The sequence below is a fragment of the Pelophylax lessonae genome (genome assembly GCF_965119305.1).
Source record: "Pelophylax lessonae genome assembly, chromosome: 5".
NCBI classification, from domain to species: domain Eukaryota; kingdom Metazoa; phylum Chordata; class Amphibia; order Anura; family Ranidae; genus Pelophylax; species Pelophylax lessonae.
The window spans coordinates 272,606,701-272,626,900 of NC_138772.1; the positions used below are offsets into that span (position 1 = coordinate 272,606,701).

A 20,200-nucleotide genomic window follows, 5' to 3' on the forward strand; every position below is an offset into this window, starting at 1 on the left:
AAATCTTTTCTTCTCCCTAAATTAACCTTAGCGATCACAGGCCTTACATCTATTGCAGGCGTAAAAAACAGTTCCTCTGAAAAAGAAGTCTCTCTTATGAAGGGGGTCTTTTACAAGTTTTACTCGTTTTTGTTTTAGACTAGGTGCCCTCCTATAAACAATTGTAGAGTGTTCAGGAAAAACCAGGCCCAAATTTCTCTTCAAAATGCCCTAATATTTATTTTCTGTTTTCTTATACTGTATGTTATAGCCTAAAAATAAAAATCTTCATTACCTTGTAACATATTATCCTCTTTTCCTTTAAGTCTTGTTTTTTTTTTCCTATTAAAATAACAAACATGTTATACATACCTGCCCTGTGTAATGGTTTTGCACAGGGCAGCCCAGATCCTCCTCTTCTTGGGTCCTTGGCTGGAGCTCCTGACCCCTCCCTCCTGTTGAGTGCCCCCACAGCAAGCATTTTGCTATGGGGGCATCCGAGCTGCAGCTCCGTGTATCCATTCAGGCATGGAGCTGCCATTCGGCCCTGCCCCCTCTCTCCTGATTGGCTGAGTTTGACTGACAGCAGCGGGAGCCAATGGTGCCGCTGCTGTGTCTCAGCCAATGAAGAGAGAGAGTCCTGGATGGCTGAATCATTCGTGGACATCGCTGGATAGAGGGGACTCAGTTAAGTATTAGGGGGCTGAGGGAGGGCTTCTGCACACAGAAGGCTTTTTATCTTAATGGCTAAATTGCATTAAGATGAAAAACTTTCTGACTTTACAACCCCTCAACACACTTCTCTCCAACTCTTTCATTTTCCTAGTTTGTTCACTTATAAACTTCCATTCATAATCTTTCTGCAAAAAAAACTTTTCCCCAATAATTTCTGACTGTAGTAAAAAATCTTCCTGAGGTGCAGTTCCAACGTAGTCTCATAAATTGATCTCTTGGCATATTTGATAACAACGAGACACAGTTACAACTATAAAGGTTGGTCAGTTTAAAAACAGTATACATTTAAATGACCAAAAAAGAGGAAATCAATCCTTTTTTTAACCTCAATTCCAGGATTAAACAATATTTTTATAACTTTTATTTGATTTGTTGGATAAAATAATCAACATACCGGCCAAATCTGAAACCTTATGGAATCAGTTCCATTTACAAGGGCCTAAATAGAGGATTGTCAATGCTTCTATGTATTTTCAGGAGTTGGTAAATTATCCAAAGCCGACAGGCGGAGGGGACTAGATATTGAGTTTCTTTCTCATTGAAAACCTTTTTTACAAATGTTTGCAATTTTCTCTTATACTTGAGTGATTTGTAATATTAATATTGTTTTTTTATTGTCTGCCCCCATCTCAGAATTTCTCGTTAAGTGAGGAGCTGTATACTGTATGTAGATTACAGTATTCTGAATAAAAAAATAGTTCAAAGGAAACTCCAGACTAAAACTTTGTTTTAATTTGCATCTCTTACATACAGTATTGTAATATATTACAGAACATAAAAATACAGTACTGCACAATCAGCAAAAATTATCAACAAGATATAGCAAAACAAATAAAAAATGTTTTAAAATTTAACACATTGAATCCTTTAAAGTCATCATCAAAGTCATCGTTAGGTGCTATAGATGGCCCGGGTAAAGGAGATGAGGTGTGGAAAGAGAGGGAGTCCTGGGTGTAGCTTTTGAAAATAATTCTGCTAGCGTGGTCTGCTTTTTCATTTTGTTTTTTATTCCCTAAATCTCAAGATAGCATTATAAAAGTTTACTCATTTGCTGCTCCACTTTAGTGAACCTTTCAACATTCAGGTTCATATCATCTGGTTTTAACATAGCCACATTCACTTTCAAGAACACACCACCTAACCCCTTTTGTTGTTCTTCCATTCTTTCCTGTTCCTGCACTTCCAACTCTATTAAATCTTTGTTAGTAGCTCTCCTTCGACATATTCCACTAATTCTTCAATATCTTCCACTTTAACATCTAAACTAAACATATTAGCAAGTGCCAGTTTTTCTATTTATGACAATGTAGGCATTTATAAAAATGTAGGCATTTTTTCCATTTCCCTTGCATGCACTTTTCTGTCACTCCCTCCCAAGTGGGTTCATTGTTCTTTATGCAGTGTAAAACGTATGATTTCCACAAATAATGAAGGGTTACTTCACCATTTTCTGTTGCTTCAGCTTTGGAAAAAGTTGTGGGCAAATAGTACGAATTTAGCTATAGCTCCCGGTCCATTGGCTGAAGGCTAGAAGTTGTGTTTTTAGGCAGATACGCAACCTTTACATCCGGGTGTAGATCATCAAGATGCTGGGGGTGGCCTGGGGCATTATCAAGCAGGAGGAGGATTTTAAAGGGAACACCCTTCTTCAGTCGATACTGCTTTGCTGAGGATATAAAGCAGTTGAGAAACCAATCCCCAAATAAAGCTTGCATCATCCATGCCTTCCTATTTAGTTGATAGTAAAACAGGCAGCATTTGCTTACTTGCCTGCTTCAATGCATGTTCTCTGAGCGATAGATGAGGAAAGGTTTTAACTTGAACCCAAACACATTTCCTCCCAACAATAACGTCCTTACAAAACCCTGAAGCCAGGTATTGTTTTAGCTTCTTTGTGTACGTAGGACCTTACTTTTTAAGTTTTGTTTTAGGTTTTTTTTTTTACATGTTTGAACAGTGGTCTCCAAAGCTTGGCCCTTTGCTTGCCTTTATCCGGCCCTTGGGGCCCTATTTCATCTACTGACACCAACAATGAGGCATAATTTCTGTCCCTGACACCAACATTGGGGCATTATTCCTCCCACTGACACAATCAAAAGGGCACAATTCCTCCCATTAAAAACCAATGATGGGGCACAATTTCTTCCATTAACACCAACGATGGGGCACTATTCTGCCAACTGACACCAAAAATGGGGCACTATTCTTTCAATGACATTACCGAGGAGGCACTAGTCCTCTCCACTGACACAAAAAATGGAGCATTGTTTAAGCCCTCTGGACATCAGGACACTTTCTACTTTCCCTGGCCCTAGTCTGCCCCCCCCCCCCTAACGTCTCAAGGACAGTACACTGGCCCTTTGTTTAGAAACTTTGGAGACCCCTGAAATAGAATGATGGTGGCCCTTCTTCCAATTTTAACATTTTGATTTCATATTGATTTTACTGTCATCATGTATATGAAGACATAGGGCTGTTTTTATGTATGAAGTTCACTAATCGTGTTTGCAGTTGTACCCTAAGGGATTAAAGATCCACCACTGTGAGTATCCTTTTATATTACAATGGCAAGACCTCCAGGGTAGTGTGAATTATGTTATCCACTGGTTGTTTACTAGTTCCTATAGCATATGACTAGCACAGCTATATTGCATGCTGGCAAGACCTGGGTTACTACCTAATAAAGTACTGCATAAAAGAGTAGAGCCTGGTTCTGATGATGTCACCACATTGAGTGCTGCTACTGAGGATTACATGTATGCTAACTGAGTCTCTGTACAATCTGGATGCTGCATTGCTTGATGGATTATGATAAGATATGTGCCCTGCCATGATACCATCTGTGAGTGTTTTTGACCTTTTGTTTTAACTTTAATAAAAGAATACAGTGACCACTATAATGGCTCTCTTTTTATCATGTTTTAATTTACACTTTGGAGGAAGCTTAGCCTGAAACCCTGCATCTGACTGCTAAGGGAGACCATACTGCCATATTACCCCTGTATGGGAAACACGCATTACTTATTTCACATCATTCTAGAGGTCATTTAATTGAGATGAGTAGATTGTGTTGCCACTGGGTGAAGATTTTGCATTATATAGTGTAGCAAAGGACACTACTGTGTGTGTGTGTGTGTGTGTGTGTGAAGCATAGGACACTGCTACAGGGGAAGGGAATGTAGAGGACACTGCTCTGGGGGAGGAACAGAGGGCACTACAGTGGGGGAAGGGGGGAGTTTGCAGTGGACAGTGCTATGTGGGGGGGGAGGAGAACTCTACTGGTAGGGATGTGGAGGACACTGCTATGGAGGGGGATGCGGAGGACACTACTATGGGAGGGGGGGGTGCAGAGAACACTGCTTTTGGGGTGGGGGGCACAGGACACTATTGTGGGGGGGAAGGTATTAGCGTGTAGGGGGGCAGAGGACATTACCGTGTGGGAGGGGGAGAGGACACTGAGGGACACTACCGTGTGGGGGTGAGGGGGGGCAGAGGACACTACCGTGTGGGAGTGTGGGGGGCAAAGGGCACTACCATGTGGGGGAGGCAGAGGGGCAGAGAACACTACAGTGGGGGAGCAGAGTATACTGTACACTAGTTACTGGGTGGGGATAATGTGACAGGGGGCAAACAACACTACTGTGAGGGGGGGGGGAGGCTAGAGATTTAAAGCAAGGCAGAGGACACTGCTGCTAGGTGGGGTGGGAAAGGGTGGGAAGGGGGGGCGGAAGACACTACTGGGGGGGAGGGGGGCAGAGGACACTGCTTTTGGGTGGGGGAGAGATTTAAATCAGGGCAGAGGACAATACTGTAGGGGGAGTGATGTAAAGGGGGGGGGGGGGCAGAGGACACTACTGTGAAACACTATGTGTTCTTAATGTGGTATTTTTATTGGGGGCTTTACCTTTATTTTTTATAAAAGGGCGATGATGCCCCCCCCCAGGAGAGGAAAATTTCCCCAACAGACTCTAAAATGGTTATTACCTGTGCTGATTGTGGAGGGATTCCACTTTGCTTATAAAGTCATTGTCTTGACCTGGAATAAAGCTTTTATTTGATAAGTATCCTGGAAGATGCACTGAAGAAATAAAGTCTCCGAACTCAGCTGGAAAAAAAAGAAAATTTTTATTAAAAACTATAAATCATAGTAGTTATATTGTTATTTAAGCTCACCGTTGACACCCATATGGCTTACCTTATGCTTTTTTTTTTTTTAAAATGTATTTTACTGATAAATGAGATTGTGTGGACTATATAAATATGTTTAATTTTAAATACCTTGAACATTGGCAGTACTCACTGTTCCTAATTTTATTCTTAGGGAAAATGTAATCTTAAAAAAATTATGTCTAAAAAAAAACAACTAAACTGAAATAATAAAATCACCAAATAAAATGGCTTACCAAGAAAAATTTCATAGTGTGCAGAACTTTCTAACAATCTGTCTCATGAGCTCACTCTATGCCATATATTTCTAAATTTCAGTTGTAAATTAAAACTAGTAAATTATGTGTTTAAACAAGACAGATTACAAAAAATAACACTGAAATGTTCTGTAATCTTCCAATACACATTTTACTCCAGAGCTACAAGAACTCCCACACCCAAATCTTTTAGTGATGTTCCAGCTTTACTCATGAACAGCTTTCAAAGCAGCTTAATCCCTGTTCAAGCTAAGAAAACAGCATTAGCTCCTTGGCAAATTCGCTTGGACCACAGCCACACAGTTTATCCTAAACTGAAACAATACTTAAGTGCACTAGTTTTTCTCAGAAATATGTTTAAAAGCAAATATAGAGATAAGATACTCTAAACCTTAGAATACATTAAACATATTCCATTGTAATAAACTGCTACATATACGTTCTAATTCATGGTATAGATTTACTAATGCGCAAACCTGTGTTTAAAAGCGATAAATAAAATTAGCCTACTAAAATAAATCAGACATTTGTATGAATTAAAAATGACACATTATTTAAATAATATATGAAAATATTATTCATTTGATAATTTAATAGCATGCTGATTATTAAAGTACATGTGTGCAAGCCATATTTCAACATTTTAAATAGCATACACAGACATATTATTTATACACATACTCACATTCACATTCTTTTTTTGTTTACAAACGATTTTATTGAGTTCAAGACAAAGACTCCATTCACACTGCCGCGACTTGTCAGACGACTTGTGTGCCCTCAAGTCGCCCCAAGTCGCTTGACATAACAAATCCAATGTAAATCAATGAGAGCCGTCTTAATTGGCACTACTGAAGTCGCTCCGACTTCAGAAAAGGGTCCTGTACTACTTTGAGGCGACTTGTATCCGACTTGTGCCAAAAGACTTCAATGGGAGTCGCCTCCAAGTCGGATCCTTATCTTATTTGAAGCGACTTGTGATCCGAATTTCCAGGAAGAAGAAGGAAAATTAACCAGGCATTCCCCACATTGCAGCCATGCCTACAGTTCCTATATACCATTATATACCATATACCATCTCAGCCTGGTCTGTGTGAGTGGCACTGGTGGACACAGATAAGTGGCACTGGTGGGCAGTGGCACTGGTGGACACTGATTCGTGGCACTGATACGTGGCACTGATATGTGGCACTGGTGGACACTGATTCGTGGCACTGATATGTGGCACTGGTGGACACTGATTCGTGGCACTGATACGTGGCACTGGTGGGCAGTGGCACTGGTGGACACTGATTCGTGGCACTGATATGTGGCACTGGTGGACACTGATTCGTGGCACTGGTGGACACTGATTCGTGGCACTGATACATGGAACTGGTGGACACTGATTCGTGGCACTGGTGGGCAGTGGCACTGGTGGACACTGATACATGGCACTGGTGGACACTTAGTGTGAGGAAAGGGATATGCAGTGTAGTTAGGGTACTATATACCACTATAGTTAGATTCAATAATCTAGTTTCTGTAGGGAAAGTGTTAAGTGTCAGGGTGACCGTAGTGTAGTTTAGGGTGAACTGACTCTGACTGCTATGCCAGGGTGACAGAACTCATCCATGTCAGGGTGACCGCCATAAGAAAAAGATCATTTTTTGAGAATTATTAGTAGAGAAGGGATGGGGCTCCGCTTCTTTTACACCTGGGCGTTTTTGTTTCAGGCGTTTATTGGGCTTTTTTGTGGACGTCTTTGGAGGCAGGCATGACATCTGAACTTATGTGTAGAGGTATATATACACACACACACATATATGTATATATACACATACACACATATAGGTGTGAAAGGAGCGGAACCCTATCCCTGCGCTACTGAAATTATTTGCAGGGATGGTGTTACCCTCCTTTCACACCTATATGTGTGTGTGTATATATATATATATATATATATATATATATATATATATATATGTGTGCGTGTATATATATACCCCTATACAGAAATTCAGATGTCATGCCTGCTTCCAAAGACGCCCAAAAAATGCCCAATAAAAGCCTGAAACAACACACCTGGGCGTTTTTGTTTCAGGCATTTATTGGACATTTTTTGGGCGTCTTTGGAGGCAGGCATGACATCTGAGCTTCTGTATAGGGGTATATACACACACACACACATATATATATATATATACACATACACACATATAGGTGTGAAAGGAGGGCAACACCATCCCTGCAAATAATTTCAGTAGCGCAGGGATAGGGTTCCGCTCCTTTTACACTTACATGTGTGTATGTGTATATATATATATATATATATATATATATATATATATATATATATGTATATATGTGTGTGTGTGTGTATATATACCCCTATACAGAAGTTCAGATGTCATGCTTGCCTCCAAAGACACCCAAAAAATGCCCAATAAATGCCTGAAACAAAAACGCCCAGGTGTGACAGGAGCGGAGCCCTATCCCTGTGCTACTAAAAATTCTAAGAAAAATTACCTTTTTTTCTGGTTCTGGACATGCTACAGAGCTGAAACTTCACAGGTACACTTTTTAGACCCCCCAGACACTAAATCCAAAGAAATCTCATTTTTTTTAAAATATTTTTTTCAATTATTGGCTCTCTATCAAAAACGACAATTTTTAAGAACTTTTGGAATTATGTCACAACACATCATATTCTGATTGGCCAAATACAAAGTCGTACAAAGTCATCTATCATATAAGTCGCTTAAAATAATTCACAAGTCGAGCTGAAGTCGCGCTGAAAGTCGCGCTAACATGAGGCGACTTTCTGGTTGCGGTAGTGTGAACCGGCTCAAAAACAGAGAAAAAGCAAAACCAGTCAAAGGAATATCGAACTGGCAGGATACTTTATAAAAAAAAAGTAAAGGAATAAGTAAAACAAATAAGCAATTAGGACTTGCAAGTCCTGTACATGACAGAAAATGAGTCAACACACCGTGTAAAGGTAATAAAATTAATCAGTAAAAAAATGGGAAAACATAGGCTCTTTTCACACAGGGCAGATTTCCTGAGGAATCTGTTCTGATCAGCAGGGGATCAGCTCACAGATCCCCTGATGATTGGAGCAGAGCGGGAGGATGACACACCCGTGTCCGCTTAGTTTCTGCAGTCCCTCTTCTATTAAAAAAATAAATAAATCAGCATATATCATCATAAATTGTATGGGAATTTGTTTCCATCATTTTAATAGACTCCATATGCGATATTACTTGAGTCCATGTTACCGAGCCAGAACTTCATTTAGGAGCAATAACCCACTAAGCAAGAGCACAATAACCTTTTACAGAATGAAGGCACATCAAGATAGACGCACGCAACAGGCACATTGGCATCATTAAGGCAAGTTGGGAGCCTATAATTTGTGCTGCTTTAACTGCTTGCCGACCATATACTGTAGATATACAGTGGCAAGGCAGCTCTCCTGCGCTGGATCACGTACTTAGTACTTGATCATGTACTTCCAGGTTTGAGGTGCGCACGCCACCGCCGGCCCGCTCCTGTGGAGATTAGACACTGCGGGAGCTGACTAGCGGGTACAGCGGACTCAATGTCCCCCGGCACCCACCAAAGCTTCGGTTTATTGACAAAATGGTGGTCTGCTTATACGTATAAATAAGGCAGATCACCGTTCTGTCACTACAGAAGACATGGATCCTGTGTCTCTACTAAGCAGAGACACCGATCCATGCCTCATCCTAGTGAAAACACCTCCCCCTACAGTAGTAAAGCACATGTCAGGCACACGTTTAACCCTTTGATCGCCCCTGTTAACCCTTTTGCCTGTGTCATAAGTAGAGTGGCAGTGCACATTTTTTATCACTGATCACTGTATTGGTGTCATTGGTCCCATCTGTCTGTCGCAATATCGCAGTCCCACTATAAGTCGCCACCCTTACTAGTGAAAAAAATATATATACCCCATAGTTTGTAGGCGCTATAACTTTTGCGCAAATCAATCAATATATGCTCTTTGGGATTTTTTTTGTACCAAAAAAATGTAGCAGAATACATATTGGCCTAAATTGATGAAGAAATTCAATTTTTTTACATTATTTGTATTGGATATGTTTTATAGCAGAAAGTAAAAAATATTGTTTTTTTTTTTTTTCTCAAAATTGTCGGTATTTTTTTGTTTATAGAGCAAAAAATAAAAACTGAAGAGGTAATCAAATACCACCAAAAGAAAGCTCAATTTGTGGGGAAAAAAAAGACATACATTTTGTTTAGGTACAGTGTCACACGACTGCACAATTGATAGTTAAGGTAACGCAGTGCCATATCACAAAAAATGGCCTGGTCATGTAGGGGGAAACTCTTCCTGAGCCAAAGCTGTTAATAACTGCTTGTTGCCACCATAGGGACAATATTTTACGGTGCCAAAAAATGTGAATAAAGGTGCCACATCTGGGCATCCCCTGAAGCAATTGGTAGGAACCAACTCAAAATTGCATGAAGTTTGACTGTAGTCATGTACGGCCTGGTATGGAGCTTAACCGCTTGCCGACTGCGCACAGTATATTTACTGCGGAAGTCAGCCCCGGCCATGGAGAGTGACGTAGATCTACGTCGCTAGCCTGTCACCGGGTTTTGAGCCAATAGCGGGTGAGCGCGTGCCCGCCTCGGCTTATTCACAGAGGAGTCGGGGTGTGTGACACTACGATCGTCGGTAGAACGGGAGAAAGGCGGGCGACTTATGTAAACAAGCCGCCTGTCATTCTCCCCTGTGTAAAAATGGAGATCAGTCGGTTCTACTATGTAGAACCGTTTATCTCTGTTTTTACACTAGGAGACCTGTCCCATCACAGTTAGAAACACGCCCCTAGGACACACTTAACCCCTTCCTCTCCAATACAGTTAACCCCTTCCCTGCCAGTGTCATTTTTGCAGTAACAGTGCATATGCATAGCACTGATTACTGCAGTAATGTCACTGGTACCCCCAAAAGTGTCAAAAATGTCAGTCAAGGGTCCGATCTGTCTGCCGCAATGTCGCGGTACCGCAAAAAAAAAAATCGCAGATCGCCGCCATTACTCGTTAAAAAAAAAAAAAAACACCAAAAATGACAAAAATCTTTCCCTTTGTTAGTAAACGCGATAACTTTTGTGCAAACCAATCAAAATACGCTTTTTGCGATTTTTTTTACCAAACATATGTAGCATAAAACAAATTGGCCGAAAATGTTAAAAAATTTTGATTTTTACATTTTTTTGGGGGGGAATTTCATATAAAAAAAAGTGAAAAATATTGTTATTTTTGCAAAATTTACGCTCTTTTTTTGTTTATAGCGCATGATCAAAAAATCGCACAGGTGATCAAATACCACCAAAAGAAAGCTCTGTTTGTGGGAAAAAAAGGACATGAAATTCGTTTAGGTACAGCGTCGCACGACCGCGCAATTGTCCGTTAAAGTCACGCAGTAAAAAAAAATCGCAAAAAAACCCCTGGTCAGGAAGGGGGTAAAATCTTCCGGGGCTTAAGTGGTTAATAGAGGTTTCTCAAACTGAGATGGAATGCATAAATTTATGGAAGTTTGAGGGCCTATCTAACCAATCCTGGGTAGATAATTCCAAAGCAGACACAGCTTCCCATTGTACCATTGAGGAGAACTCATCTGGAAGGTGAAGACCGTTAAGGAAGCAATATAGTGTTGAAATCATACCCCGATCATTACAGGAGGAAAGGCTTATCTGCTCAAAATTAGTAGGGGGGGGGGGGGTTGTTGTGGTCAGTGCATAAATGGGTACTATAAAAATGGATTTTTGTAAAATCTTACCGTAAAATCCTTTTCTCTTAGCTCATTGACAGACGTAGTCCTCGGTGATACACCACCTTCGGGTTATGTTGCCTCCACAGGAGCAGGACTAGACAGGAAATTAAAAAGCTCTGGCCACACCCCAGGGGCAGTCCCAGAGGGTATATCCTCTCTCTCTCTGCCTCAGCAAATCAGTTATGTGAAAAAGCAGTCTTTAGAGATTTTAACCCAACTCAAAAAAACAGAGGGGCGGGGACTACGTCTGTCAATGAGCTAAGAGAAAAGGATTTTACGGTAAGATTTTACAAAAATCCATTTTTCTCTAGCGCTCATTGACAGACGTAGTCCTCGGTGATACACCACCTTCGGGACGTCCCAGAGCAGTATCACAACTGAGGGGTGGGAAAATGGAAATCAAATCCCAATCTAGAAGGCCCAACCGGTGCCAACTAGAAGTTTACAATGCTCATCCTTAATGATGAGACTCAACAAAAAAAGAGAAAACAATTTTTTTTTTTTTTTCAAACAGAAAAAAAAAACCCTCGAGGTAGACCACCGGTCTCCTCAAACTGCGGCCTGCAAAACCTTGCGGCCAAATGAGGCATCCGCCGATGCCGTCACATCAATTTTATAGAATTTTGTAAAGGTATGTACTGACGACCAGGTGGCCGCCTTACATACCTGGACCACTGACGCCTGATGGCGAAAGGCCCAGGAAGTACTGAGCGCTCGAGTGGAGTGCGCCCTAACCGGGACTCTGACCCTTAATAGAATAAGCCTGTACCACCGTTTGTCTAATCCATTTGGCAATGGTCGCGGCAGATGCAGGCAAACCCTTTCTGGGGCCATCCGTGATCACAAAAAGTGAATCCGTCTTACGGAATGATTCCGTAGCTTTCAGGTATACCCTGATTGCCCGAACCACATCTAAGGAATGCAACGCATGTTCCCGATGATGCTTGGGCTGAGGACACAAGGAAGGTAGTACAATATCTTCATTCAGATGAAAATCTGAAACCACCTTAGGAAGAAAAGATGGCTTAGGATGAAGTACTACCTTATCCCTATGAATCACTAGGTATGGGGCTGGCATGATAATGCAGCCAGTTCTGACACCCTGCGAGCAGAAGTAATAGCCACCAAGAAGGCCACTTTCTGGGATAAAGTAAGCAAGGGAATCTCCCTGATGTTTTCAAAAGGAGGTTTCTGTGGAACCGACAAAACCAAATTAAGATCCCAAGGCGGTAAGGGCGCGCGGACTGGAGGAGCCAGGTGCCGCACCCCCTGGATGAAATTCCGCACCAAGGATTTGGTAGCTAAAGGCTTCTGAAAGAAGATTGCTAATGCTGAAACTTGACCCTTGATGGTGCTCAAGGCTAGCTTCTGCTCAACCCCTTGTTGCAAAAAGGCCAATATTCGAGACACCGAATAGGTACGTGGAGGAAATCCTAAAGATTCGCACCACGCAATATAAGTTTTCCATGTGTGATAATAGACTTTGCTGGAAGTCGCTTTCCTTGCTTTAATAAGGGTAGGAATGACTGAAGCTGACAAACCTCTGTCCTTCAGTACTTGGGTCTCAATGGCCAGGCCATTAAACCCAGCGACTGTAAAGCATGATGGTAAATTGGTCCTTGAGACCACAGACACTCCCTGAGACGAAGTTCCCACGGAACGTCTACGACTAACATGTCCAAGTCGGCCAGGCCGGCTTGAGGAGGCCAGCCTAGAATTTCTAGGACCACTGGCGCTGATTGGATCTGAACCAGGCGTCCCTAGAGGTATCTGGCCCCGACCATCCGAGAAAGTCTGGTCGTTTTCTGTTCCCACACATTTATCAGATACCTGATAGTTATCAGGAAAGGTGATCTTTTCTGGTTGAACCTCAGGGACCGAAGTCACCCGACTAGAGGCTACTTGGCCTACCTGGTCAACCAGATCCGATTCCTGTGAGGTATCGGGACTAATCTTAGGAAAAGGTAAAGGAAAAGATCTATTCAGGGAACGGTAATTACCGCTTCCTGTAGTACTTAAATGTTGGAAGGGAAGAATCGCACCGGTAGTAGTGGTTGATGCTCGATCTAATGTCCTGAATACCGGTGAAAACGTCCCCCCACCCTGAAACCGGGTGGGGGCGCACCTTCAGGCTGTGTACTCCTTTGCTTCGGGTTTGGCTGGGTTGGTCCTTTGCTTGTCCGACCAGCCCCTCTTGAACCCTCCTGGAGGAGTCTTGCCTTTCCCGCTAGTACCAGCCGGGCGCCCTTTATGGGCGGTAAAGAAAGGTCCTCGCTTGTTGCGAGGTCCCTTAGCTTTAGCAGCCTGTGGCAAAAAAGTGCTCTTGCCCCCAGTGGCATCCTTAATGATTTCATCTAGGTTGGCACCAAATAGACGATTCCCCTGAAAGGGGAGATTTGTCAAGGTCTTCTTGGAACCTAGGTCAGCTGACCAGCATTTTAACCACAGCACACGTCTGAGGATCACCGCTGTCTTAGATGCATGCCCTAATAAGGGAGTAGTGTCCAAGGCTGCGTCACAGATAAACTGTAGCCCTTGTATAATCTGTTCCATCAAATCAGATGTCTCCTGGGGAATATCTTTTCCCCTAAGATCTTGGCGTACCATTTTCGCCCATTCCGTAAGTGTCTGGGAAACTAGACTAATAACAATTACTGGTCTAAAAGCTGACCCTATCAGAGAGAAGATGGTGCGGGACTCTGCTTCCATCTTTCGATCCACCGGATCCTTAAAGGACGAAGTGTCCTCCACTGGAATAACCGTGGCTTTATTCAGCCTGGAAATAGGCGGATCCACGACTGGTGGTACCGTCCATTTCTTAATGATGGATTCCTCAAACGGATAGCGTCTAGCAATACGCTTGGAAATAGTAAAGGTACGTTTAGAATGCTCCCATTCTCCTTTAATCTGATTACCGAAACATTTAGGTACAGGAAAAGCCTTCATCGTCTTGATGGGCTTATTAGTACCAAAAGGAATCTCTGTTTCAGTTGCCTCTGCCGGTAAAGCCTCAAGTTTTAAGGTTTCCTGCACTGCCACAACTAGTGCGTCCACCAATGCTTCTTCCTGAATAATAGCAGGAGAAGAAGCGTCCTCCTCACTGTCTGAGAGGGCTTTACCTGGGATAACAGCCCTTGCAGAGGAACCTGCAACTGCCGTGACCACCTCTGAATCTGAGTCAGATGGTATAGGGGTAGGCGGGGGTCGCTTCCTTGACCCCCGTCCCTGACAGGCCGCCTCCACCCGAGCCACCATAGACTCCAAAATTGCTGTAAATGACTCTATACTCTGTGCACCGGCGGGTCCCGTGGCCCCCTCGAGGGAAACAGGTGGGGGAATATGTGTGGCAGGGTCCATGATAACTCCAGTTACTTCCTGGATAATATAATTCAAAAATAAAACTTTTCTTTTTTTTTTTTTTTTTTTTTTTTTTCGACCCCCAGCGCCACAAAAGCCCCTTAGTGTTACCTGCTAGGGATCCCTATCGATCGAGAGAGAGAGAGAGATAAACCCCCAGGCTCACCACTTGATGCTCAGAGTTTAACTGCAACAGGTTACAGCGCTGTCTTAACAAACAGGAAGTCTTTTGGCTGGCTGCCCAGGAAGAAATGAGGCGGCTCCGCCCCTCTGTACGCCTTCCGGCGCCTCCCCCAAGCTCCACGAGGTGTTTGGATCACCTCAAACATGGCCGCCCCCATGCTGGAGACACGAGGCTACGCCAAAATGGCGGCTCGTGCGATCCAGCAAAAAAAAATGGCGGCGGCCCGTACTGAATAGCGGTGTGCTGCAGGGCACACAACACTCTCACTGCATGGGGATATGGCGTGGTTGGCGGTACCGGCCCTGGCGGACCGCATGGCCGTTCGCGAGGCCTGCTGATAGCTGGAGATCTGATTAGGAAGGCAGTCTACATGTCTGTGGCTTCTGACTGGTAGGTAGCTTATTCTTAACCCATAAGATTCCCAGAATGCCACAGATTACATCTTTAAAACATGTATACAATTAGATTGTTAGCTCCCAAACCAAGCCTCCTGGCTTTTTGCACACATAAAATCACACTCAAAGTAGGAGGATCTGTGTCATGTTGTAGGATAGAAAGGGACTCTATCTTACCATACAGAGAGGGGCCCGCGTTCACCACAAAACCCGTCAGGGGGAAAGGGGGAACATACTACTCACCATACCGGAACCAGGCGGGCACCAACTCCTGACAGTACCCCTCTCCACCGGGGCGGGAGGGCTGTCGACCGATACGGACGCCGTGACTCATGGTCTTTGGCGTTTCAGCGAGACGTTTAACTCGCGTGGACAGTCCTTTAATGGGACTTTGTCGCGGCCGACCCAGCGCGGAGCTATGGCCTGCACGCGCTCGTAGGCTGAACTGGGGTGACCACCGGATCTCAACATCCAGCCCGTCGCCCAGTTCAGCTTTCTTGCTTGAAGATCTCACAGGAACACTGGAGAAAAAAGCTGTCTAAAAAAAATCCTTTAAGAAAAAATTCTTGCCAGGACCTAAGATCCCAGCAAGGTATCTAGGTCCTTACTCCTAACTAGACAGAAAATAACTGATTTGCTGAGGCAGAGAGAGAGAGGATATACCCTCTGGGACTGCCCCTGGGGTGTGGCCAGAGCTTTTTAATTTCCTGTCTAGTCCTGCTCCTGTGGAGGCAACATAACCCGAAGGTGGTGTATCACCGAGGACTACGTCTGTCAATGAGCGCTAGAGAAAAGTGTTTTATTTTCTAATATTTGAAGCCCACAGAATTATCGAGTTATATAGTTGTTGAATTTGAGGAAGGCTCAAAAGTGAGAATCAAATCAGTGAAGAAACCAGGTTATGGTCAAACTAGCGCAAACAGTGTGGCTGCCAGAAACTTAACATCTCCCAGGACAGATGCTAATGGAAAGGCAGAAGATGTGAGTCTATATTTAGTGTTATAAAAAAGACCATAAATGCAACAATTGGCATACAACTGCATTAAGAGAGGCAAAATCTCTAGTACAGACTGATTTGGACCAGCGTAACCCTGGTAAATGAAAGCGGTACACGGAGAGTTTCAAATTTAAGCCAGGGTACTGTATGTGCATAGGGGTGGCATGCTATTGTGTGAGTTGTGCCATTCTTGCTGGCAAATAATATTGCCACAGATTAGGTAGACCCAATCCCCCTTGGGTTTGGGGGTTTAAATAACATCAATTCCCAAAATCTGAGTCTCTTTCCACAAATTTACATTCCAATGGACATTTACACATTAGCAAAGATCAGTTAGCTTTACACAAGCACACTAGTAAACACTCAAAGAACTCTCGCACGCACATTTATTTATTAATCGTCCATAATATTTAACAGACATTTGGTTAATTTGCATAACACTATAACTAGGTAACATATTATGCAGAAACCTAAAAGGGGTCCCAGGTCCCAGAATGCTTGTGCATTTACCACCAACCAACTCAAATTGCTTAGCATGTGTCAGTTTATGAAACAGATACTAATTTTTAACTATTTTAGGGTATTTGAAATCCCAGATATGCTCCTTGCCTCTACTGTTTCCCATTAGATCAACCAGCTTCTCATAGTCCCTTTATGTTTGGGGTCAATTATGTATGTTATTACCTCTTTCTAGAAATGTTTGCACAAACACCAGATTACCCCCAGAAGGCACTGTCATTTTGCCCTGAATAGAAAGAGGTAGAGAGGAGTATGATAACATGATTTATAGGTTTCAAAGAAAAAAGCAATGTGTCTTCAACAACTGAAGATAGATATAGGCATAAAAAGTGAAACATGACAAGGGGACAGGTGGTGAAATCCAAGTAAAAAGGAAAAGAGCATATAGAAGTATAAAAAAAGTTGACTGTTCTAAATTATTTTGTTGAAAAAAATAATAAGTTGAAATTTTTTTTTGAATATGTCTACTACTGAACAGAAAAGACAACAGCACCTTGGCCTTCCCTAAGAAATACATTCTACAAACATTGTCATGTAAATATAATCATCAGTGGGATGACCATCTTCCTAATAATATGAAAGTGGGCCAAGAGATTGGAACTAAACAAGCTGCAATACAAAGAGGGATACATTAACTGAAGTTTCTTTTTCGATAGGACTTGGATTTTTCAATATGACTTGGAAAAGGGACTTTTTAAAAAGACTTTTTAAAGGAGTTCACCATATTCCATTTTTAGTGGAACACCACACACATACCCTATAACTAATATTTGTTTGATTCATAACTCAGAAAGAAGTTACTCATTATATGCATTAGCAAGGACTAAGAAATAGGGAGGCGGGGGGGGGGGGGGGTTTGCACACTATTTAAACATTTCAGGGTGAGAGGAGGTGGTTGTTTTGAGGAGTCCACCTCCTCCAAGAATATACAAGTCATTTCTTTTATTCTTCTGTACAGGAAATATTGTTACTGCTCATCAACATTCAAAAAAGACATGTTTATATTGTCTTAATCATCAGTGCTCTTTTTTTTGTGGAAAGAATAAGTAATTACTTGTATATAAGAACAGCCTGACAACAACATGCATACAGAACATTCATCTGGAAAACGTCCCTCTAAACACTATGAGGTGCACACATAAAATAAAAAAGCAAAAAAACACAAACTTAAACTAAAAAGTCACTTCTCATGTAGAAAATGAAACGTTCACTGTTACTTACATGGATAAGCAATCCTCTGCAAGCAAACACAGTGACTTGCATATTTACATGTACACACTGACTTATATCAGCACTGGTCCAATTTGAGTAGTATCACAGGCAAACCTGGAATGTATTGTACATATATTAATTTTTTTTTTTTAGAAAAGGCCTAGTAGATTGCCTCACCCTTATTATGGAAGAAATGCAAGATACTCGTGCTCTCTCCCTGGTTATACAAAAAAAATTGTTGCCAGCACATCCTAAAATCTTCTCTAAAAAGAAAAAAAGTCTTTATTGATGTGTGTGGTGTGATTGTGATGTGGTTCGGTATGTTATAGGTGAGGTATAGCACATAGGTGCAACTATCAGGGGTTCCTTCGTCAGGCAAAAGTAACATGTCACTTTACCTGATGAAGGAACTCCTGGTGGTTACAGAATGTTCTACTTATGTTGTATAATATGCTGAAAAAACATCAGTAGGGTCTGTAACATAAATGTCAGATATAGGGTAGCTTTGCATTAGCGAAATATGAAGTGATCGGTAGAAATAGTGAATTGTAGATGTAGTGTCATTTTGGGTTAATTAATTTAGTATCAGTCACACACATACAGTATGTTCTGTTATTAGCATCTGAAAAAGACAGGGCCATTCTCTAAGATAGAGTTGACACCTGGGTGCCAATTAAAGTCTCCCATACAAATAAACAAAAGTTGGCACCTTCCGGAAGCTTCAAAGAGGACTGCTGGTCATTTTGGCTGCGAGGGTCCGCAGGGGAGCGGTGGAAGGCTCCCAACAGTCTGCAAGCGTTTATTGCCATCATCAGATCAAAGGAATGTATTTTATCTCTCATAAAAGTTAAAATATTAGGGGCAGAGAGATGGAAATAATTCCTCCTTGTGGCTCACGTGTGGGGCTACAAGTATATGTAAATCTGTGTCTGTAGCATTTGTGGGATCCTAGAGAATTGCACAAAACCGTTATATGGCGCCTGATTGCGGCAGGCAAGCAGTGTTTGGTACTGTCGCGATCAGACCCATGCGCTGGTGTCAGAACTTCTATCCCTGACTCAGCGGTCAGCGCCGTTCTGGGCCAATTCAACTCTGGTCAGTTCAGAACACGAAATCTCCTGTGGCCAAGGGCTAAAGTCCAGCCCACATTTATATTCCAATAAATTGGGGAACCTGAGAAATGAACACTGTTCTTCCATGAAGCCAGTTCTGAAATGGGGAGTCCCCGCACGGTTTCCGGTATGCTTCTACCACGGGATAAGCTTATTTCTGTTTTTATTCCTTTTTATATTCATAGCAAATTGCCAATTGTGTGTCTTTATCGTTTTGTGTATTTTTTGTAACTCCTTTTGCTTTGTATATATTTCTTATGCACTGCCCACTTTCGGGATATTAAATTATAAAATTAATAAGTGACTTATGTGTACTAAGCTAGGACTCATATCTCTGAAGAGATTGTTGCATTTTAGTGCCTAATTGCTTGGTCTACGCTACATGCCAATCTGTATGCAATTGTACTGTGTGTTGGCAGATTGCATGCAGATTGTAAACCAGACGGAGATCTGCGTGTGTGTGGTGTCCCAGCAGACCAGTCTGCGGACAAACTGTTGGGTGGTGGCAGGCTATCGTTTGTGGTGTGTGGGTGTGGGGACAGTGGGAAGAGTGATTAACACAGGGGTTCTAGCTTGTAGGATAGCTGGAGGAATAATAGTAGTGTGTGATAATCCCTAGACTGCTCCCCAACCCTTACAGTGCACCAGATTGTATGTAAGATTTGTATCTGCCTGTGTGTGGTCAGTCAGTCTAATTTCCCTTATTCCCTTATACTCCCCAGTCACGAAACCACGTCTCGGTTAGCTAGTCGCCGCGGGCGTGGTCAAATCGTGACAAGGTCCATGCATACTGCCTTCAAAATCGCTTATACAGGAGATTTGGGTTTTTCCTGTAGAAGCAGCTCAATGTTATTCTACGTGTCCATGCTTATTAGGACGATTACAGCCATATTTTAGGCTCAGTGATTAGAAGCAGAAAAAGAAAAACCTTCTGGTTTGCATTTTTGATTGAAGCTTTCTAGCATAAAAAATGCTAAACTCTCTTAAACTCGCCTAAACTGTATACAAAAACGCCCTATATAAGCACGTTTTTCTGCCAAAAAACTGGCGTTTTTTTTTAAGCCCAGTAAAACATGTGTTTTGTTGCTGTGGCACCATCCAATATTTGCTTCAACACCCTGCAACTAGGTGTATATCGGTCTGGTGTGTGGTAAATATCTTTATGACTCTCTCTGGTCATGCCACCCGTCACCGTCTGCTGATTTCATGCTAACAGAAATCATTATGTTGCTTGATTTCAAATTGCACAGTCCATAGCTGTGAAGTTACTAGGCAAGTACACAGCGAGTGAAGAGGAGGCCAATCATAGAACAGTATATACTGGAGTTTAAAGTGATACTAAAGTCTTGGGTTTTTTCTGTATAAAAATAACAAACATGTTATACTAACCTGCTCTATGCAGTGGTTTTGCACAGAGAAGCCCAGATCCTCCCCTTTTTGGGTCCCTCTCTGGCTCTCCTGGCCCTCCCTCCTCTTTGGCTCA

The 20,200-nt window shown here is 42.3% G+C and overlaps 1 protein-coding gene across 1 annotated transcript in view; it reads right to left on the reverse strand.

Annotated features, from left to right (window-relative positions):
- PTPN3 (protein tyrosine phosphatase non-receptor type 3) overlaps positions 1–20,200 on the reverse strand; it is a 346,819-nt gene that overhangs the window by 123,026 nt on the left and 203,593 nt on the right. Inside the window, exon 8 of the mRNA XM_082257741.1 lies at positions 4,699–4,819. Within this exon, the coding sequence (XP_082113867.1) occupies positions 4,699–4,819 (121 nt within the window). The remainder of the gene's footprint in view (positions 1–4,698; positions 4,820–20,200) is intronic.